This window comes from Sinohyriopsis cumingii, chromosome 13 (assembly GCF_028554795.1).
Source record: "Sinohyriopsis cumingii isolate HCF-2022 chromosome 13, ASM2855479v2, whole genome shotgun sequence".
Lineage (NCBI taxonomy): Eukaryota > Metazoa > Mollusca > Bivalvia > Unionida > Unionidae > Sinohyriopsis > Sinohyriopsis cumingii.
Genome location: NC_142973.1, coordinates 9,770,557 through 9,794,691, shown reverse-complemented (window position 1 = coordinate 9,794,691; position 24,135 = coordinate 9,770,557). Strand labels below are relative to the sequence as shown.

Here is a 24,135-nt window from a genome sequence, read left to right as displayed (position 1 = left end):
CCTAAAGTAGCATACCAGTATTGTTAGGTTCCTTAGTGATATAGCCAATTTTCATTTGAGATGTAACACCATTTTTCATTGTTACAACCCTATGGTTTTCAACTAAGTAACATTAAGAAGCGAAAGTATCAATTTTGAAAAAAATCAGCAAGTAAATTTATTTCTCTAAGTTACAAAGTAAAAATTTAACAAAAACTTAGAGTATCTTGAATTAAATCCCAAATAATCCTAAAAGTTCTGTCACAAGTCCAAATGTATTCCAAATTAATTTAAAGGATAAAATGTGCTGATATAAAAATAGTCTTGAATTAGCTGATGTGCCAACATTCTTGATGTATCACAACGATATAATAACAGAATGTCTTTGCATGAATTCACAATAATCCCAAAGTAGTGAATTTGCCCAAAATGTCAATGAACACTTTGTAATTTCAATGAATAATTTTCAATGATTCCTCTCAAATTATATCTGAACACAACATTCAATACCTCTAGAAATTAAATTTTAAGGAGGAATAAAATGATCATCTTTTACCAGACTTTTATAAAAATCTAAAACAATATAAAATGTTCATTTCCCGAAAAATCTAAATTTCTATTTAAAAAAAACTAGTCCTGGAACTTGAACATTAGTAAACAACCTGCTACTGATAACTTACAAACAAGACAAAAAGCAGGTTCAAACCAATGTCGTATCCTCAATCATGGACAAAGGTCAAGCACACAAAATAAATTAAATATACATAACACATGGTTTCAGGTGTTCCATTGAAATATTAAAAGAATTATAATAGCAAAATAGTAATTAGTGGACCGAAGAATACTAACTTTGCCTTTCACAAAATTACATATTTGTCTAATTATAAAATGTTCACTTACAGGAAGATATAAGTGCTTCTTGTTCATTTTGATGCATACAAAAAACCAACATATTTCACAAGATGGGGTATGGGCCACTATTTTAAGTATTTCACTGCCATTCTGTAAAAAGCTTCTATGATGTTAGATATCTTGATTAATTTGTTACAGTTTTGTAAAAAGCTGACATAAATTTGGATATCAGAACAGGTTTAGATTAGCAACAAGTAACATCAACAACACACAAATCAAGTATGTATGATATTAGAGTAAAGCACCTTGGCCAAGGAAACACCATGTAGCTGACCCATGCTGGTCTGGCATCCTCTGTCGACCAAACAGCCAAAGTCCAAAAAGATTAAAAAGTTCAGAAATATTTTAAAAACTGCATTTATGATGTAAGAAACTAATCAGGTCATATTTACATAAAAAATTTCACATGAACTTCGAGTGGTTTTTGCCTGATCATGCTAATAATGTTTTCATCAAAATGCATCATTAAAGGTTGTAAAATGTGTAGAGAAAAAAAATGTCATAATTCCTCTAATGGCTCAAAAGTCTAATCTGGCCAGATCTTGAGGATAACAAATCCAACTGATCAAAATGATGGCTTCGTGAGTGGTAACAATGTTAGCCAATTATATACAAGATCATCTCATTAATATGGATGGATCCCAATTACCTTTGAAAGCTCCAATGATAATGATTATTTACATCAACATTTCACTTGTGATCAAAACTGGATCAGAAATACGGCTTCCAGAGTGTCCATTAACCCTGCCACAGACAAGATCACCTCTAAAATGTGGCATGGATCTTGCTTATTACACTGTCCAAGATCTGGATCATATATTGAAAATCTGATCAAAAGTTAGATCATAAATATGGCTTCCAGAGTGATCAGCCAATCATATCAAAGATTACATCAGGTTAAGGTTTATCTCCCTTATTATCAAACATATTCAAGATATTGATGATATAAGCCCATATTTTAAGTTTCAAAATGGGATCAGAAAAATGGTTTCCAGAGTGATAACAAGCTCAGCCAATCAGATGTAATATTACCTCTTTAATGTCTGCATCTCGCGCATTATTGAACTTGTACAAGGTCTTGACGCTATAAGAATACATTACTAGCTTTATCTAAATCAGATCAGAAAGACATCCTCTTGAGTGGTATGAAGATCAGGCAATCAGATGCAAGATCACCTCATTAGCATGAATTGATCAGGCAATCAGATGCAAGATCACCTCATTAGCATGAATTGATCTTCTTCATAAATGAGCTTATCTGATGATATGAGCATAAATTCCAAGTTTTGATCAAATCAATTAGAAATCTGACCTGCTGAGTGTTAAGAAGATCAACCAATCAGATGCATGATCACCTTAATAATAAGCATGGATCTCACTCATTCAAGATCTTGACGATATGTAAACCCATATTTCAAATTTGATATATGGAATCCAGGCATAATATGCGCAGTCAACCGTATGCAAGATTGCTTCATTTGTATGTGTGGAATTCACTCGCTATTAAACTCATCTGAAATCTTAATGGATTTAAGCATTAATTTCAAGTTTCATCAGAAATGGATTAGACTTGTGGTCTCCAGAGTAGAAAAAAGCTCAGCCAATCGTTGCACGATCAACTCATTTGTATGCATAGATCTTGCTCATTACTTAATTCATTTGAAACCAAAATGATATCAGCATACATTCCAAGTTTTAAAAAACTTGATCAGAAATATGGCCTTCAGAGTGGTCACAAGGTTAACTCTAGTATTCTCACACTATCTGGTATGTTTGTACCCCCAATCTAATTTTAAAAACAGAAGGCATCAAGAATGTACAAAATTCACAATACTTCATCACTTCATTCACTGATTTATTAATTCTAGCCTGACTGTCCCCAGGGGGTCACAAACACTGTCAACTTGTTAGTATTTTCTATCAAAATGGTCTCCATATTTGCCTGGGCCACTCTGTGTTGTCAAGCAACAGATGTGATGCAGTTAACTGTCTCTGATAACCTCAATGATTCTGTAAATAGAAGAGTTCCTCCCTCAATTTGTTCAATTTGTTTTATAAATATTATAAGTAGATATTGCAGATATTGGACACAGACAACAGTTTTTACCTAAAAAGATTATTTTAGACAACAGAAATGGACAGCAAAGAGTCTCTATTTGCTTGTTTTACATCAGGAGCTTCTGTCTGCATTGAAACACCAATAATTTGAGAGTATTAGGGACCATCTTGTGACAAACAGCTTAAAAATTACAAATCTGTGAATGAAATGACTTTAGTTTTGTGAAGTTTTGATATCCTTGATGCTTTTCATTTTTAAAATCTGTAAAGGGGTACAAACAAATGTGATGGTATGCTAATACTTTAATCAGATGCAAAATCACCTCATTAATATGCATGGATCTTGCTTGTCATTGAACTTGTCTGAGATTTTGATGATATAAACACATATTCTAAGTTTGGTTGAAATCAGATCAGAAACAAGGTCTCCAAAGTGGTAAGAAGCAATTGTTGATGGACAAATACATGATGGACACATGACTGCCATAAGCTCACACTGCCTTATGGACAGGTGAGTTGAAAAAATGAATGAAATATATAGAAAATAAGTTTTAAAAAATGCTGACAATTAAACGATCTTGAAAGAAGCAATAAAAGTGATGAGAACTCCTAAGCAATAGGTCAAATTAATAGTTTGAATTTTGATATAGCCCACCTAGTTTTATAGCCCTCCTTGCTGCCATAGGGTGATTAAAGTCACTGACCCATGGTCTGCCATAGGGTGATTAAAGTCACTGACCCATGGTCTGCCATAGGGTGATTAAAGTCACTGACCCATGGTCTGCCATAGGGTGATTAAAGTCACTGACCCATGGTCTGCTGCCACCACCTCTCTCCAACATCACCCTTCAATAGAGCAAAGAGGGGAAGACTGGGTAAAAAACCCAACATAATGTACATAGTACATGTACATTAAGGATAGTATTAATTTATCACTGTCAGCTGAAAATAAAACTTCTAATTTCTTCAAAGACTGCATTAAAATTTTCAGGGCATATATTGTTAGCAGCTGGGCTCAACTTATAACCAAGTATATACAACCAAACCTTGTTGAAGAAATTGTGAAAATTTAGTTCCAGTGACTTTGTCACAATATTCATGCAAGTACCAGCTACATACCTAGTGGCAAAATGTTTTTATTAATAATAGACAACTCTGTTTTGACTGACACTGCACCAGGAAAACTTTTCATGATTTATGACAAAAGTTTTTAAAACATTTTAATGGCAAATAACACATTTTTAGTTTTCATTCATTGGCACCACATATATACTTATATACATACTGGATGTGCAGCAGATCCTTGCATGAATATACTACAAGATACAATGCCCTTTTAAAGTTCCTCTTGTTTATTTCACAGACACAATCATACTATTAAAAAAGTGTGTAGTACAAAGGGAAATATAGAGCATTTCTGATATAAATGTACAGGTGATAAGCTGCACATCTACTATCAACAGGTGTTCTGAATGGTCTTGTATCATTTTTTAGCTAAGAAACTTAATCAAAACCCTGCAGGCTTTATCTCTTTTACAGAGATGTACATTTTTTAGCAAAGGCTTCACTTATTTTAATTTTATCTAGCCACTGATGAAAACAATTAAAATCATTAATTTACAATGACAGAGGTTATAGATATGAAAAATATTTTTTTCAAGAAAGAATTATGTATTAGGTTGAAGAAACATTTCTTTTTCCTTCCAAATTATCAGTGAGAAAAGTTTGCAAAAGCAATATGACAGTGTTGACTTATTATTATTATTATTATACTAGTCAAAGTGGACAGCAGCTCAACTGAAATACTGACGTGCATGCCTGATAGATCACTGATATGGTTTTCCCTGGGTTAGAGCCACTGTATTATTATTATTCATATTTATTATCCAAATTCTCACTAGCAATTTGAAAGCTTCAGTCCAAGACTCCATACTTGACAAAAGATAAATTCTAAAGATAGGAGAATCAATGGCTAAAGCTAGTGCATTAACCTGGGACATTATGTCTTGTTGTCATCAATATAATCCTCATCAGATTGATAGTTTTCATTTCACTGACATGTTTAGCTTTACTTCAAATGAATGAAAACCTACTGCAACTGAGAACTGTAATAACCTAATGCTTTTAATATTACAACAATAACATTTCAAATAACTGTGATTGCTTGTTATGTTAAAACAATGATTCTCAATTACTTTATGTAGCCATTCTTTCATGTTGAGTGCAGCATGAAGGAATCTGACAAGAGAAAAGTTTCTTTTACCGCCATTGAAGATTTTCTTCCACAGCCATGACACAATGTGCATATATCTACTTTCTGTCAGTTGCCTGAAAATCAGATTGGCCTGCAGCTTTACATTTGCTACCAATGAAACTATGTGAAGTTGCCATTGGAAAGGCACACACCTGATAATCGCTCAGAAACAATGGGATATGTGAACACAGTATCATAAAACTGGCATTTGATGACTATTATAACCCTTTAGCTTATAGAGTGTATGGCTTTTCAGCCCTTCGATATACATGTAGCAAAGTTACCCAGTGCAGTGTGCTATATATAGAACACCTGTTACCTATTCAACTCCATACACATAGGAGGCCTGCTTGTTAACTGCTAAGCAGTGTAGTGTATGTTATGTTTAATAGCAATTTTAACTGTTTAACATTTTTAGTACACATATATTATATTTGGAAATATTTATGAGTAAAATCTGATCGTCATGGCTGTATAATTATTTTTCATGGAAGAATTTTTTATGTGCTTTAAAATCTTGGGAGAACTTGTTCACCATCAAGTCAGTGAAACCGAGTGACCTAGTGTAACTGCCATTTCTCATACTTGAAATTTACAAGTTCTTTGTCTGCGTCTACATCATTAAATGATCTGAATTTGATAATTTATAAAAACTAATTGCTGCTTACATCACTATCAGAGCCTTTACCTAAGTTATTGAAGCTCTCATAGTTGTGATTCTAATCGTGAAAACTCGAGTAAGTACTGAACAAAATCTGTAACCTCCTATTTGGAGAGTGAATAATATGACCCAGTTACTTTAAATAGCAGATTTCAACTAGAGCATAAACAGTGACCATGTGATCTGATGTAATGGTCATTCACATCAATGAATGTAGTATCTAATAGGGGGTTTTCCCCGATGGTGGTGCTACGAAAACCCACTCAAAATGGCTGATGTTTACAGCAGGTGCCAAAAGGTGCTTCCATGAGAATGGTGTAGAGACATCAAAAGGCTCTTGTATTGAATCGGGTAGAGGCATCCAAAGGCGCTTCCATGCGAATGAAGTAGAGGTGTCCAAAGGCGCTTCCATGCGAATGAAGTAGAGGTGTCCAAAGGTGCTTCCATGCGAATGAAGTAGAGGTGTCCAAAGGTGCTTGCATGAAGTAAAGGGTTAAGGACCAAAACATGAAGGTCAGGTTTTGCATGACGAGTTTATGATCAAAGCATTGGTGTAAAATGTGACACTGACCACAAGGTAAAAAATTTCAGTAAGGATATTGCAGAATATACTCTTAATGCTTCATTCCATGTGTGAAGAAATTATACTGCTGAAGGAGTTTTGTAAATAAAAGCAAATGAAGAAAACTTGAATCAAAACCTTATAGCAAATTTTTTTATGACTGTGACCTCGACCATAAGGTCAAAGAAGCGAGCATGCTTGTCACTGATTGAATGAATCATGGGATTTAGTAAATATAAGCAAATGAAAATGTTTCTATGACTATGACCTTGACCACAACATAAAAGGGTAAAGCGAACATGTTGCAGAATGAATTGTCTTAGCTTCTTTATGATCCATGCCAAGAATAATGAGAATCTGACAAGGAGTTTACAAAATATATTCAAATGACAAGGTTTAACCAAAACTTTAATACCGTGTTGACTGAACAACCACCATCAGAAAAAAATGATTTGCTTTCCACCAATGTGAGCTTAAGAAAAAAGAATAAAGCGAGAAGTCCCAATATATCTAAACTATTTTCTGCATATGGTATACAATAGAAAGTGAGTGTTTCAAACAATGTGGTAGGGTTTACAGTATGGTGCATTCATGTGTGCTGAATGATGCTTAGTGAAGCCTGGTGTTGACAGTTGTTTTAATCTCTTTCTCAAATAAGATCTGACCTATGTAACCTATGCTGACCTCTGACCTATCCATTTCCAATCACTCAGACTATTACTGATGATGTCCATCCTTGATATTCACTTCGTACTAACAGATCAAATGAAATGCACATTTTTGCCAAAAATAATCTTGTGTACTTTAGACTTTTCCATTCAAATGTTATTCCATCAAAAGTAAACAGACATATTTTTATGCAGATTTCAGCATCGGAGAACTCTGGTCATTGTTATTGCTTCTATTGTTGACTTAGTACTTGCACTTTCTTTAATGCCTCACAATATTGTTACAGCAGTTTTGCAGAAAAGTCCCTCAAAGGGCCTAACACTAGTGTCTGAATCGAATTTCCAGAAATTCAAGACAAGAGCGTTTCTTCTTTTTAAATCCTGAGTGTTGAAACCATTTATGATGATCTTCTACAATGAGATTTTCAAATTAGCCACTGTGGTGCTTATACTGGATATACGATGGGCACAATTTTCATTTTGGACAAACTAGACATCATTAGAAGACTCTTATTTAAAACCCCATGCCAAAATGACCATCGATTCAGGAACAGTAGTGATAACAAGATTTTAAAGAGAGCCCCCATGGCAGCCACATCTCAGACCTGCCAACCCTGACAAGTCCGTCTCAGTAAGGCAGTTGATTTTTTTCCCATAAGATTAACCAGTTTTCAGTAAGGTGTAACAAAATATCAATAACTGCTATAATTGTAAAGCTGGAAAACGTACTTAAAAGTTCAATGCAGCGATGATAAACATTATGTTCAATTGAAAAGTTTGTAAGTCTGCGTAGACTTTATTTACCACAAGTACAGTTGCACAAACTTTAGTTCCAAACCCTATGCAACTCAATGGCTTGTTGCAATCTCTCAACCTGACATAATTCTTGTAAATTCTTTTTCCATTTCACATGATGACGGCAATCATATCTCCCGCCATGAGACATATTCAAACTGACACGTGATGTCCAATAAATAAAATTGTGTCCTTTCCAGCTTTTATTCACAAGAATCTAAATACTCCTTTTTATTCTTCTGTGTTGATTATTAACACATTTTTAGAAGCTTATTTTCCCTTTTGGCTTAAACATGCATCGCTTTCTGGACGCCATTAAATTTTTTTAAAATAATCAACAGTTTGATCATGCAGACACTTTGCATGAACAAATAGGTGCAGTTTAAAGCATCTGGGGTGCTGCTGTAAAGTTAGTCTGGTTCCCTGACTTATTTCACTAATCCTAATATGAAACCCGGATCCATATCAAACACGGATGAATTGATTATCTGGATTTTTCGGCAACTATCATTTTCCCATAGTTTCTGCTTGTTTGCTGTAAGTCTGTATTTTAAGGGTAATTTTCATAAGACTTACAGAAAAATCATAAGAGTTGGCAGGTCTGAATCATCTGATAAAAAACTTAAACTGTTTGCATTTAGTTCAAACTAGATACCATAAGAAGTCTTTCCATTTATGATGAGTTGTTATAACAGCACTTTTCATATAGCTGCCATGGTGGCCATTTTGGGTGTCAGATCAGCATGACCTTCATTTAGGACCATTTAGAAATTATAATAAGTCTTCTGATGAAAAGCCAACATCAAGACAACTTTCCATCTAGGAGAAAGGAGTCCTGGTGTCTTAGTGGTTAATGTGCCTGACTTGCACCCTAACTGGTACGAGTTTGAATCCTACCATGGGAATCCTGCCACAGTACTAAATGACCTACATTTGGCTGTGATGTAAATCAACAAATCGACATCAACCACCTAGAATTATGGAATATAAGATTTTCAAGATGACTGCTATGGTGGCCATACTGGAGTCAGATTAGCACCATTTTTATTTGGCAACAAGACGTCATAAGATTTTTAGTGACAATTCATTCAGGAGTAATAATACCATTTTAAAGATGGACGTTATCGTGGACATCAGATCAGCACCATTTTCACTTAGGATATTATCCGATGTCTTTTAGTGAAAATCCCATGTTGACAGAACCATCCATTCACTCAGAGTAGTGATAACAAGACTTTTAAGATGGTCAATGTGGTGGTCATACTGGATATCCAAATTTTTATTTAAGACCAACCAGACATCATAAAAAGTCTTTCAAAGAAAACCCCTTCTTAATATGACTCAACATTCATATGAAGTAGCTACAAGATGACTTTCAAACTGGCCACAATGCACCATATTGGATGTTAGAGCAGTACAAATTTGATTCAGGACCAACCCGACATTGAAATTAATGTGTATATAAAGCTTCATGGCAATCCAGCAGTTAGTTTAGAAGGAACAGCAATAACAGTCTCATGCTAAAGGCTGGATGGCTGATGGATCAAACATTAGTTCTTCTAGCCCATGACTACTAAAGCTAAGAAAAATATGATGGCACGTCCATTGCCCCAATCATGTTTGATCTTCTATACTTAACAAAAGCTCCAGAAAGATGTTACTGTTGTTGTAGGGTTTAACGCCATTTTTCAGCACACGATAGGCTATACATGGCGGCCAGTATTAATGGTGAAGGAAGAACCCGGGAAATCCACGGAAAGAACCACTGACCCTCGAGAAGCTACTGGCAAGCTTTCTTACGTACCCACATTGGCCGAATCTGAGACTCTTAAACACAGGTTGTACATCATCAAAAGTCACAGCCTGCTGTTTGCAGTGGACAATCCCTTACTTTTGTTTTGGACAGTCTGAAAGAAGTGATTTGAAGGTTACGAACTGGAGAAAAAACACCATGCATGGGTTTTGCAAATGCACTATAATACCAATGTATTTTATGTTCAACAAAAACATGATACATTTCTTCCAGATTCCAGCTAAAATCAGTAGCTCTGGAAACTGAAAGATCAAACAAAAACGTGAGTGTGTGACTTGGATTTTTAATGTAGTTTTAAAATGTTTTCAGTCATATCACTATGATGTCTGCAATGTGGCAGTGTATAGTGATGTCTAACACTTGGGCATCATGCCACAGACTTGTAGTGTCATGTACCACCCAGTCACATTATCCTGACACCAGGCCGACCAGTCCTAACACTAACCTCTTAATGCTGAGCCCAGGTGAGGCAGCTGTTAGTACCATTTTTATAAGTTTTTGGTATAATTTAGTAGGGGTTCAAACATGCAACCTCCTGCATATGAGGCGTGTGGTCTAATGACTTAGGCCAGCAGCACAGTCCGCAAAAAAGTAAAACTGAAATTACCACTGATGATCATTATTTTCAACGTTGCTATGATTATTTATGTAACCCGATTTTTAACAGTCCTGCATCACAATTTCCCACACTTTTATATTTATTTGTTTCCCAAATAATCATCGTTATATAATATATGCCAAAAATGTATTCTGTACAGGAACTTTTAAAGGCAGTGCATATGACATCCAATATTTCTGAAGGAAGAAATACAATCTCATATCCTATGTCTGCATATACATTTAAAATGGGTGAAATACCTGTTTTTATTGCTCGACGTGCAGCCACATAATTAGGGTGATTGAAATCACTGACCCAAGGCTTCCCACCATGTCCCATGGTCACCCTTAAGATAGAAATCAATCAATGACTAACTAAATTGTGCAAGTAATTATGAAAATTCTTTATTACAATTACTGACAAATGTAGGTGTTTTCATCTCTGCTGTGTTAGTGATGTGGAGAGCAGGACAAACCTGTTCAAGGCAGTATTTCCAACGGTTCCTTGGTTTATAATAGACCTAGGTTAAAGTCAACTTTAACTGGGCTAAGGTTTCTAAGGACCTAAGTTAACTTTAACTAGGCCTTGGTTTCTAAGGTACCTAAGTTAAAGTTGAATTTAACTGGGCACATGCTTATGAGAGACCCAAGTCAACTTTAACTGGGCCTCTTTTAGTAAGGGATATAAGCTAAAGTCAACTTTAACTGGGCCTTAGTTTATAAGGAACCTAAGCTCAAGTCGACTTTAACTGGGCCTTGGTTTATAACAGAGCCAATTAAACTTTAACTGGGCCTCTATTTATAAGAGACCTAAGTCAACTTTAACTGGGCCTTGGTATATAAGAGACCTAAGTTGAAGTTGACTTTAACTGGGCCTTGGTTTATAAGGAACCTAAGTTAAAGCTGACTTTAACTGGGCCTTGGTTTATAAGGGACCTAGGTCAAATGAGATGCATTTATGAGAAATCCAGTTTCATTTGTTTCAATCATTAAAAAAACACTGAAAATAAATTACCAAAAAGAAGCAGTTATTATTCGAAGTATCTTATACATGGGTCTATTTTATTCATGCAATGTTTCAATGATAACAAGGAAGACTTCCAAAAGTTTGAACAAAATTGTAAGCTAATCAACAAATTTCTTATCTCTTGTATAATTTAGAAGTTATCTCCAAACGACAAATATTCTATGATATTACAAATCTCAGTGAAGGTTGTTCTAGAAGTATCACATGTATGGTACCTTTCATTCACTCTGCAATCTGAGCTTAAATCTATACTTTTACATATTCAACGTATCTTATAGTGCTAAAATTTACATAATTACACATTCTGATCAAGCATTTGGATTGGTTAAACTCACACTATATGATGCTGAAAACCAGATGTTATTAGTTCTTAACCCCAGTAGGGACTATTTATGTATTCATATACCCTTCTTGTGTTTTCTGCTAATGTTTGTAAATGGTTAATACATAGTTCTGTTATTTATTCCTTGCTATTCTTTATTTTGTACATCTAACCATAATGATAAGAACTGAACCTCCTATTTTACAGGATTCACTTGAATTCATCAAATACTGTGCAATAATGGATTTCACTGTGTCATGACCTTTTATGTAATCAATTTTCAGATTCATGACTTCATGATCCCATTAAGGTTAAATACTTAAATTCAGTGGTATATCCAGAGATCAAAAGATGTATGTTTTGCTAAGACTCCTTTTCCCAGTCAATTAAACAAAGCCATTATAAATAATAAGAAGCACCAACCCCAACCCACTTTTTCAAACTTAAACTTTGGCATAACCATAGATCAGTCCCAGTATTAGCATAAACATGGATATGTCCCAGTATTAGCCTAACTATGGATCTGTCCCAGTATTAGCCTAACCATGGATCTGTCCCAGTATTAGCCTAACCATAGATCTGTCCCAGTATTAGCCTAACCATGGATCTGTCCCAGTATTAGCATAACCATGGATCTGTCCCAGTATTAGCATAACCATGGATCTGTCCCAGTATTAGCATAACCATGGATCTGTCCCAGTATTAGCACCATCAAATTATGTCTGAAAGAGAGTGCCATAAATGTCACATGATATGCCAGTATCATGACATTTTCCCTACTAATGACCTTCATCTTTGAACTATGGACTTGACTATTGTATGATATGCTGTGGGTCTCCTTTCACCAAAATATCTGTACAAGTTAAAACATAATAGCTTGGATAAGGAGATCAGGTAATGGTTTGCATTATTACTTGTTGTGACCTTGACTTTGACTGCAAATATGTAAGGCACAGTCAAGATATATAAAAGTCTCAAGTTTAACTAAAATATCTTCATTGGTTTAAGAGTTAAACCTGTACATGGAGAGAAGTCAATTATTTACTATAAAGTTTAATATCACTGTTATTAATTAGTAGTAGTATTACATTGTTCTATGTGACCTTTATCAACAGTTTCAAAATAAACTTTACTTAAAGAGAAAATTGGGAGAGCTACGTATTGGCAATAGACAGGAATAGAGTCATATGACATCACAGCAACACTGACCAAAGCAACTCTCTTAAACCAGGTTACTATTGCAATATTTACAATTAATCAGCCATAATTTTAAAACTGTTGACAGTGTAATGAAATAGAATACTGCTATATTACCAACACCAGCCCCTTTTGTTCAGTAATGAACAATGACTTCCCTTTTCCTATGTAACCCATACCCCCTTACTTTAGTGGATTAGGACTTCCGCTCTCATTGTGGACTTTTTCTAGGTGTTGGCGAACAAGTTTCTCCACTTCTTGAGGATGCATATGGGGAACCAGTCTGATGGAAAACTTCCCAATAACCTTTCTAGGGATCACAGTCTTTGCTCCAGCTCCACTAAATGCTCCCTCAATACCTGAATGGAGAAAATGGTATGAAGCAATGAAACTCCAAAGTCCATAAAAAATTATACTTAAATCAATGTCCACTTTTACTTCAAAGGGAATTCAAAAAGGTTGTGTAATTTTAATTGCACATTTGTAATAGGCTAAAATGCCACTTTTTCTTTCTCCCCCACTATTGCTGGCCTGTGAAATAGAAATAACTACAGCTGGTCTAATAATTGTTATTATTTCCAGTGCAATTTAGGCATATAAATGTGCAAACCATCCTATCAGCAAATAGAAATAACTACAGCTGGTCTAATAATTGTTATTATTTCCAGTGCAATTTAGGCGTATAAATGTGCAAACCATCCTGTCAGCAAAAGACCTTCTTGTATGACTTTGTCCTTGTTGTAAAGACTAAAGCACATGTCACTCACTGCCATATTGGTGCCAAAATCATGTGATTACACACTGAGATGAACCATTCATGGACCTACACAGTTCAAAGGTTTGTATGGTTTCTTTCACTTTAATGGAAAAACACATACATGGCCAATGACAAAACAAAAAAATCTTTTTAAAGGCATCGATGTTGTAGTCAAGTACATCATTTGACTTTGAAGTTAATCCGTAATACCTGGGATGAATGAAGTCTGTGTCTAGTTCTTTAATATTAATTTTTGTCTCTGTCTTTAATACAACTATATGATAACCCTTTTGTTGGATTGTATTTGTTAAAGGTCATATCATTTGCTGCTTTTTTATGTTGCACTGATAACAACCCACACATCAAGCCATCATCTCTTCACCTTAGTGCAGCTAAGTACACCCTTTGTTTATAGAGTCAATCAATTTATGTTGTTGGTGGATCAAATCTTGCCTGTTGTCTGTACATAAATTTATTCCATTTCCCAACAAGTTAATTGTGTTTTTTGATTTCATTCACTGGTGTGTGTATATATGTATACTTATCCTTTGATTCAGATTGCTTTTATTTGTGAAATCTGAAACTGTTGTGAACAGTAAATGTGTTTACCATGTATGGACAGCGATGGATGGCGCCATCTGGCCATCAACACATCTTCCTTTTCAGCATGGATCAGTTTTTTTGTTCCAATATCCTGCATGTACTCCTCCTGTGGTATAAAAATAAAATAAGAGATAAGACTTGCATACTCTAAAACCTGGATAATATGAGCATACATGAAAATATGTTTACATTAAAAAGAGCACACATCTGTCTGGTATTTTTATAGCTAAAAAGAGCACACATCTGTCTGGTATTTTTATAGCTAAAAATAGCACACATCTGTCTGGTATTTTTGTAGCTAAAAAGAACACACATCTGTCTGGTATTTTTGTAGCTAAAAATAGCACACATCTGTCTGGTATTTTTGTAGCTAAAAAGAGCACACATCTGTCTGGTATTTTTGTAGCTAAAAATAGCACACATCTGTCTGGTATTTTTGTAGCTAAAAAGAGCACATACATCTGAGCAAGAGACCCAAGTGGACATAAGATCACTCATTTGTCTGGCAGCAGCTGAAGAGTAAAATGCAAGAGCAGTAAGTAAAAAAATGTGATCGAGCAGGTTGCTTTTTGCAGAAATATTTTCAATGCAGTTGACTGAATCTGTCAAGAAAACACTGTGTAACAAGCTTTCTTTACTGGTGTATCTTGATCCATGCTTGACAGCGCATCAACATAACTTTTTCAATGTTCAATGATTTTTATGCCATAAAGCTATCTGTCCAAGTTGGTCAAATTCTTTTGAGCATTCATTTTGTTTAAAGTTATTTCCCTTTTAGTAATTGATGGTAGATTGGTAATATATATGATGGACAAAAATGTGCAACTTGTTCTATCAAATTTTGTCATGTCGGGATTTCCTACTTTTAGTGATTGCAACCATATTTTACTATGGGTCTATATCATTTGAAAAAATATGAAAGTCGTTAAAGCCAGAATATTTGCTGTTTAAATCTATCACATTCTGCACAGCAGTTTCTTGTTCTTGTTGTTGTTGTAGGGTTTAACCCAATTTTTCAGCACAAGATAGGCTATACATGGCTGCCAGTACAAATGGTGGAGGAAGAACCCGTGAAAACCCTGGAAAGAACCACCAACCCATGAGAAACTACTGGCAAGCTTTCTCACATACCCACATTGACCATATCTGAGACTCAAAACCATAAGGAAAAAGGTGAGATTGCAGTGATCCGTAACTGAGTGCTTCAGACCACTCTGCAACTTTGGGCCTCCAGCAGTTTCTGAGAAAAAGTCATTTAAAATTTTCTTTATACAGTAGTTTTAGTCACTGTGACACTATTTTATGGCGAATCAGTAACATTTGTACAAACTTTAATGGTTCCTGTGGCTTTCCATCCAATTTGGTCTGATTATTTTCAGCAGGTTTAAATGTTTTATTATTTTTAGCAGCAGTGGTCATATTTGATAGCAGATCAGTATTATCTGTAGAAACCTGAAAAGCTTTCCTTGCCAGGATACCTTGTCAAATCTGGTAAAATTCTGTAGTGCTGTTTTGTAAAGGAGTCATTTAAAGTTTTTTAAAATGTTTAGAAATTTTAATGGTGGATTGGTACAAAACCAATCCTTTTCACATCTGCTCAGAGCTTACAGATAATGAGGCTCAAAGCATACACCACTTTATGACAGCAGTATGAGACAAAGAATATGGTAACATTATAAGCTGTTCTTTGATATCCATTTACATCACTTAGTCCATTTTTTATCCATTGTTTAATAAATGTGCTTGTGAAAGAACTTGTACTATATGTCAAGTGTTTTGCAGTCAAAATTACATTGTTATGATTTCAATTTTTGTAGCAATTCTACGCACCTACAGTTTAATATTTTTCTCAAAAATATCTTCCTTGATTGAAAATATTACAAAACAATGAATTACTGGAAAAAGTAATGAAAATGATAGTTGTCTCGATATTTTGGTTCTCCTTTTACTCATTTTCTAATTCCTTTCCATTCAATGCTGCCTTTCTTCCTTAAATGGGGACATAAGGTATGGAGCATTCACTGACTATGTGGTCATACTTTTAAAGGCACTGAACTTTTTAAGGCACTGAACTTTTTAAGGCACTTAACTTTTAATGGCACTGAACTTTTAATGTCACTGAACTTTTAATGTCACTGAACTTATACAAAACACCATTGATTTTTACTTTTTCTTTTCCTCACCACTATATAGATAGAAGATAAAAGTACTAGTTAGGAAACAATTTGTGGTGTAATTATCAACTTTTATTGTCAGACAAATGTCTTTACAAGCAATTAAACTGGCATAGTGTGTTTGTTTTAATGATATACACCACACTCGCTTGAGTTACTGCAACTGACCTCAATAATGTGAACAGAAGCATAATAATAAGCTATAAGAATGAGTTTATCATTATATATTTATATATATTATTATATTATAGTATTTTATATTATTTATTCATTACATATTCATTCCTTTTTAAAGTCCTCTCAATTTAGAACAATTTATATCCATAATAGATCTATGATAGTCCCCTATTGTCATTGGAACACAGCACTAACTTATCACCTACCATAAGTCTCGTCTCTGTGCCAGTATGCTTTCTGTCATATTTCTTATTTTTACAAATTCTTTGCTTTTGTAAAATTACTAACTACAGAAAATTCTCTGTTTGCATCATAAACCTTTGAGGCTGATTGGCCTGTAGCCTAAGTGATGCATACAGTAATCTTGTTTGATAACTCATCCTGGCCAAGAGGTCATTTTTAAAAATAAGAATCAAGCATGAAAATGGAAGACTTGAGGAGTGCTGTGCTTGAAGAACACTTTGGGCTGTGATGGTAGATTCCTTGTTAGTGGTGATTACCTGGGATCATCAACCAAGTGGTCAAGGAGGTCAATGAACCACGATTGATGAGGCCACTTAGGATGTATTGGGATGAGACAACACTTAGATGTCCTGATTCTGTGAAGAACCTGAGGAATTATTCTGAAAGTTGTAGGTAAACAATTAATTGCACGTCACACTGAAGGTATCTGCCACCCATGCCCTCTGGTCTGGCACTGGAAAGTAATACTGTTGTTTAGTTTCATTGCCAACATGTCTACCATTCACCTGCACAGATGAAAATATTTCTCTGCAACCGCCTGGTGCGGAGACCATTCAATCAGGGATGATCCCCACCACCTGGACAAGTGTCTGACACAACATTTCTATGGCTAATTCCAAGAGTGATTTCTATCCAAGGTGTTGTATGGAGGAGTGTGCATGTGTTTGTGTGAGTGGTTTGTATTTTTAATATATCTTTAACAATTTTTTAGTCATATCGCTACAATGTCTGCAGTATGACAGTTTATAGTAATGTCTAGCACTGGAGAATCATGCCGCAGACATGTAGCATGATGTCCCACCCAGTCACATTATCCTCACACCAGGCCATCCAGTTGTAACACTGACCTCTTAGTGCTGAGTGCGTGGCAAGGCAGCTGCTAGTACGATATTTATAAGTGTATAGTATGACTTGGCCATGGTTCGAACCCGTGACCTCCCGCATCTGAGGTGGATGCTCTGACCACTAGGCCACTGGAGCGGTCATTAAATGGAGGAAGTCCCAAATTAATAAGCAGAAAGTAGAGGCACGAGTGCCCTCTTTGCATCTGAGGTATGCTACAACCACCATGTTGCCTGTAGCAACCATGACAAAGCAACATATGATGAAGTTGAAGTGCTAGAAAAACAGCCCACATTACTATTTTTTGAGGGAGGATTATTCCCAAGACCATTTTTTGCCTGCATAACTAAGGCACTTGTGAAAAGGTATCAGTGAGGTTTTGGGGCATGAATTGGCACTTTGGTCCAAAACCCATCCTGATTTTTCCATCACCTCAGATGGTGATGGAATTTCAAAACTAAGGGGATCCAGGTGGACATGGGGTCCTGGTGAGGTTACCAATTTGCTAAGTACAAGAACTGGTGTGGCAACATATTAAGCCTACCCAAGGGAACTAAATCTGAACCAAGGGAACTAAATCTGATGCCATATTCAGAGTTTCCAGGAGAGAAGTCCTACTACAAACTGCACTGACTCAGTTCTGCCATCACATAATGCATGGGCATATCAGGGTCTATACTCTTTGTTCTACTGATTACTCCAACAAACTACACATTATGTGATAGTGGTTTAGAGTTTATACATTTGCAGTTGGACTGAACTTTTATGACAGCATATACGGTAATTCACTAGAAAGATAGGTATAGAATGTGTATTTAACCCTTTACCTCATAGAGTGTATGGCTTTTTAGCCCTTCGACATACATGTAGAAAAGTTAGCCAGTGCAGTGTGCTATAAATAGATCACCTGTTTACCTATTCAACTCTATACACATAGGCCTGCCTGCTAACTGTTAAACAGTGTAGTATGTTATGTTTAACATCAATTTTAACCATTTTACATTTCTGGTACACATATTATGTATAGAAAGATTTAAGAGTAAAATCTTATCGTTACAGCTGTATAATTATTTTTAATGGAAGAATTTTTTACGTACTTAAAATCTTGAGAGAACTTGTTCACCGTCAGTGAAGCTGCATGACCAACCATAGCTGCCATTTCACATACTCGTTTTTTGCGTCTTCATTGCTAAATCATTTGAATTTAATAATTTATAAAAACTAATTGCTGCCTACATCAATATCAGAGCCTTTACTAAAGTTATTGAAGCTTTCATAGTTGTGATTATAATCATGAAAACTCAAGAAAGTACTAACAAAAACCTCTGTCTCCATTTTGGAGAGTGGAGAATATGACCCTGTTACCTTAAATAGATTTTGACCAGATCTTAAAGAGAGACCATGTGATCTGATGTATAGGTCATTCACACCAATGAATGTAGTATATAATAGGGGGTTTCCCTGAAGGTGGAGCTTTGAAAAACCACTAAAAAAGGCTGCTGTTTACAGCAGGCGCCAAAAAGCACTTCGATGAAAATGGTGTAGAGGAGTCAAAAGGTGCTTGCATGCGAATCGGGTAGAGGTGTCCAAATGCACTTCCATGACAATGGAGTAGAGGCATCCAAAGGTGCTTGCACGAGATTAAGGGTTAAATGACACTTAAACCTGTATTATTTACATACCTGATGGTTTGTTTGTACCCGATATTTATTTAAAAAATGTAAAGCATCAGGGATATAAAAAAATGCACAAAACTTATTCATTTCATTCATCGACTGAAAATTTCCAACCTGATCATTGTCAAGGATTATCAGACACTGTCATCTTGTTGCGTTTGAATCCAAATGCATTCATTACTAACATGGCTGCCATCTCTGTCTCTATTTTTTTCAGACAACAGGAGTGATTTGTTCTTTGTATGAGACACATGCTCGAAAATTCCATAAATTTCTGTAACCTGGGGTATTATGCCCTTTTGAACCCATGTAATGAGAGTTACAATGCTTGCCATTTTAATTTTGTTAAGTTTTTTTTATGTAGAATTATTACAGCTGGACATTGCAAATACTGGATGCAGATGACAGTTTTTACCTTTTATGTATCATTGTAAATGGACTTTTCCGGGAAAGCAGATTTATTGCTTACCTTGAAAACTTCTGTTTGGTTTAAAATGTGAACAAAATGACTGCTTTCAAACATTAGATATGTTTCAGTCATGAAATATAACAGAATGCATCATAAAAATGGAAAATGGGATGGGAAGGAATTCATTAAATCTGATGAAACTTTATGGTTCTGTATTATGGGCATCAAGAATGAGCAAGTCTTGAAAATGTAATGCCAGAAATAAGATGAATTTGCTAAATTCATTTAAATTTCATGATGATTAAAAATCACGATTTACTAAAGCTCAAGGATATTAAGATATCATGACATTATTTAATTGTGAATGATGAAACAATCTGTGAAGGCCAAAAAACTAAATATACATGTTTCTGGTCAGCTGACCATCACTGTTTTTCATTGCCAACTCCCTCCATCCCCTCAAAATTTAAACAAATAAAAAATTTCTGAAATTGATTTGTCCATCTAATTGAGCTGGTTTAGCCCAGTACTTGATTTGCTTAGTAAATTATATATAATAATAATAATATTAATAATGAGAACTTTGTATAGCGCCTAATCTTTAGAAGCTCTAAGCGCTTTAAAACATTAGACAAAGACCTATAAGATAAAAAACATATATAATGATATGATTACAAAAACAAATACCATGAAATTAGAAAACATAAAAAACATGCTGAGAATATTTAAGTAGGAAACATTATTAGGTCTTTAAGTTTGTTATTGCAGTCAAAATAAGTGAGTTTTGAGAGCACTCTTGAATGGGATCACTGTGTCTTTGTGTCTAAGTTTAGTGGGCAATTCATTCCACGTTGCTGGGCCCTGGTATGCAAAAGAATGCTGTCCATATGACTTTGTTTTCATAGTGGGAATAATGAGTATACGATTGTCAGAAGAGGAGCGTAAGTATCTTGCTGGTGTGTACACATGGGTGAGGTCTGATAGGTATGTTGGACTAGAGTCCGTCAGTAAAACGTAGCACAGAGAACAAATTTTGTGTTTGATTCTGGATTGAATGGATAGCCAGTGTAGGGTACAGAGCAGCGGGGAGGTGTGCTCTGATCGTGGTACTCTAAGTATGATCCGAGCAGCTGTGTTTTGAACTTTTTGAAGTTTCTGGAGTAGATATTGAGATATCATATATATATATATATATATATATATATATATATATATATATATATATATATGTCCCCCAGGGGAGTAAAATTGAGGATAAAAAAAAAACAACCTTGGTGTCAGAACTGGGGGTCAAATAAAAAATGTGGGGGTCAAAACTGTACTGACAAATTTTCATCAGACCTATACTTTTTCAGCTTGAAATGGGATATTGCAACTTGTACAAAATACTACCTTTCTCTCTAAATATACAAACAAACCACTATGCACAATTAACAAACAAATGCATTGTCCATTTAAAGAATAATTTTATTAGTTCATCTTTCTTTTAATTTAAAGTCACACATATTTTTGTAGTAATATTATAGACCAACATATTACAATCCAATACAAAAAGCCTAATAAATGTTTTTAACCAAATGGCAGTTAATTTACTGTCTGCCATAAAATGTGTAATATCATCAGTTTCATTGTACTTCATTCTAGAACACATTTATCCAAAAATTAAAGAGGCTAATGATTCATCTTCTTTCTAATAAGTTACACTGGAACTTTAAAATCTTATTTTAATTGCAGCAAAGTTAAAAACCAACAAAGTCTGCAATGACCCCCTGACTTTGTAATCCAAATAACGCATCTATCTCTGCAAGTTTACTGATTTCTTTGTTGTGAAAGAATGACTTGGGTGATAATGTGTTCTCCAGATATCTTGTGGTGAACAAGTGCAGGTTTTTTAAATTTCTTAAACCTTGTCACAAAAGAATTATTAACTTTTGCAGTCTTTGCAATCACGTGATTAGAAGTCACACCGGTAATCCTAATGTATGTGCCGTATTCCAGTCAAGGGAATTATTTTCTCCATTTTTCATTAAAGTTAGTTCCACAGTTACTCTTTTGTGTTCTGCTTCTTTCACCTTCTTTGCTAATGATTCTTAGTGCACGCAGTTTTAATATGGAGATCCATTTCTAGTGCAAGAAGCATTGAGGTTATACATCTGGATAACATCTTGCTGAGCTTGATGGAAATAGCATGAGAGCTCACAAGATTAGGGAAAGTTACTCCAGCATAACATTGCCTATGCTAGTCTGGTTCCCTGTTTTTTGTGTTCCCTACGTTGCTATACAACTAGTGGAGTACAACACAGGGTACCAGTCTATGCCTATGCTCGAAGTATACACGATGCCATCCCTCATCCAAAGCATTGGATATTAAATAAATCCTCATCTCATTATGCAATCCTTTGCGTAAAAAAACCCGCACGGCAGCAAAACATGTGCATCAATTTTCTCTAGCATACGTCCCTGACGCACAAGCATGTGTAAAGGGAAACACATATATATATAGAGAGAGAGAGAGAGAGAGAGAGAGAGAGAGAGAGAGTGAGAGAATATTAAAAAAACAACCTACCTACCCTAATTTTAAAACCAGTGCAATAGGAAACACATTTTTTTGCCCAATGTACTCAGTTATAATTAAATTACTCTAAATTGCTTCTACTTATTCTGGCTTCCTCTGCAGACTGGCACATGATCTGGTCCTAGTGAGGTCATTCTAACAAGCCTCTTATACAAGCAACTTTTATGACAGCATCACATTTTTGGTTTCAACAGTGTCAGATTGGGGAAGTTCAACTGTATTCAGCCTACCTTATCAAAGTCGATGGGTCCATAAGAATTCTTCTCCTCCTCAGTGACAGGTGCTACAGAGTCATAGATTCCTGGAATCTGGACACTTCCATGTAAATCCACAAGACTTCCCAGCAATGTCACTAAGTCTGTCATGGCCTCATGACTGAAAAACAGATGAAATGGTGACTCTCTAAAGAAAAAGATTTTGTAGCTTCTTTGTTTTTAAACAGATGGGAGTAAAGATAATTAAACATCGAGTTTTTGGTCAATTGTGTAAATAACATGAGAAATAAGGATTACTTTTTTATCATTTGCAGCAGTGTTGCATGAGGTTAAATTTGCATAACTGTTGTGTGACAAAGTATTGTGCAAGGGATATAACTATGTTTTGTGCACTTCATTACATTGGTACAGCGATATTAAAGAGTAATTAAGTATTTGGCAAGTAATTAAAACTGCACCTGGAATGTGCTGACATGGTGTTAAACCCAATGCATACATACTCAAACCAACAAGTCAAAATTATTGTTGATATTTGAGGTGTCCAAACTTTGACTTGTGTTTATCAATGTTTGAAAAGTCAAATTTCCTTGGATGCTCTTTTTTGTAAACTGTATAATCTCTGCATAAAAGGAATTACAGTGTTCTCCCCCACACACTACAGCAATATATAAAATGTGGAAATGATCTGACATAAAGCCTGTTCTAATCCTATTCAAAGTGGTTGGACCAGGATAAAGTATTATCAATAAGGAAAACTAAAAGCATGGCATATTCAACAGTTAAAATTGCTATACCATTTACTTTTAAGCATAATTCTTTATATCTGGCATCAACTAGGTTTACTCTAAATTTTAACAAATATTATAATCATAGATCCATTTCATATCTCATTGTAAATATTCATTTAGTTGCTGATAGAGCATTATGATCCTGTTACACAAACTAAGTAATAGAACAGAGCAAAAGCAACAAGTTTTGTAAAGCTTAACAGATAATTTAATTATCAATGTTGTAAATGAAAATTTGAAAGGAACTTACAGTACTATGAAGTGAATCCAAAATAATCCTGATAAAGTTTTATGAAAGTCCAAAAGAAGGTAAAGTTCCATATAAATTTCAAACTGGAAATGCACTGGTCTGCCAAGAACCATGACATTGTCCAAATGACACCATCCAGAACTCTTCTGAATAATTCACAATAGTTCCAGAATAATATTACAGTCCAAAAAATGAGCACATTCTATTTCCACTGAACAGCCCAAACAAAAATGCTTTTCATCTCGAATAATATCCAAGTACAACATAAAACATGTCTGCAAGACATACAACAGGAACACACGAAATGATGACGACTCAAAATTCGGAACAAATCTGATTGGTCAGTACTCTCTTTATATACACCTTCTATCACAACTATATTTCACAACATACCCCATGTGCGAGACCTTACTACTCAATTTATCTCAAAACTGTCTATTCATATGACCTAGCTCAACAAATGGGAAGCAAATGAATTCTTCTAAAACCATCCAAACCCCATCAGCCAATGAGAAATTAACCCAAAGTTTACATTAAGTCTTATTATTAAGATTAATATTAGTAATTGTCAACACATATG

The 24,135-nt window shown here is 35.0% G+C and overlaps 1 protein-coding gene across 3 annotated transcripts in view; it reads right to left on the bottom strand.

Annotated features, from left to right (window-relative positions):
* LOC149784928 (cytosolic non-specific dipeptidase-like) overlaps positions 1-24,135 on the bottom strand; it is a 91,603-nt gene that overhangs the window by 5,265 nt on the left and 62,203 nt on the right. For 2 of the 3 annotated variants that reach the window (XM_089978554.1, XM_089978553.1), the window contains exons 9-12: positions 22,533-22,677; positions 14,212-14,311; positions 13,033-13,204; positions 10,561-10,646 (exon numbers count right to left, since the gene is read on the bottom strand). In XM_089978554.1, coding sequence (XP_089834680.1) covers positions 10,561-10,646; positions 13,033-13,204; positions 14,212-14,311; positions 22,533-22,677 — 503 coding nt within the window. Of the gene's footprint in view, positions 1-3,604; positions 3,796-10,560; positions 10,647-13,032; positions 13,205-14,211; positions 14,312-22,532; positions 22,678-24,135 lie in introns of all 3 variants that reach the window. The other variant, XR_016425334.1, reaches the window with a different exon arrangement.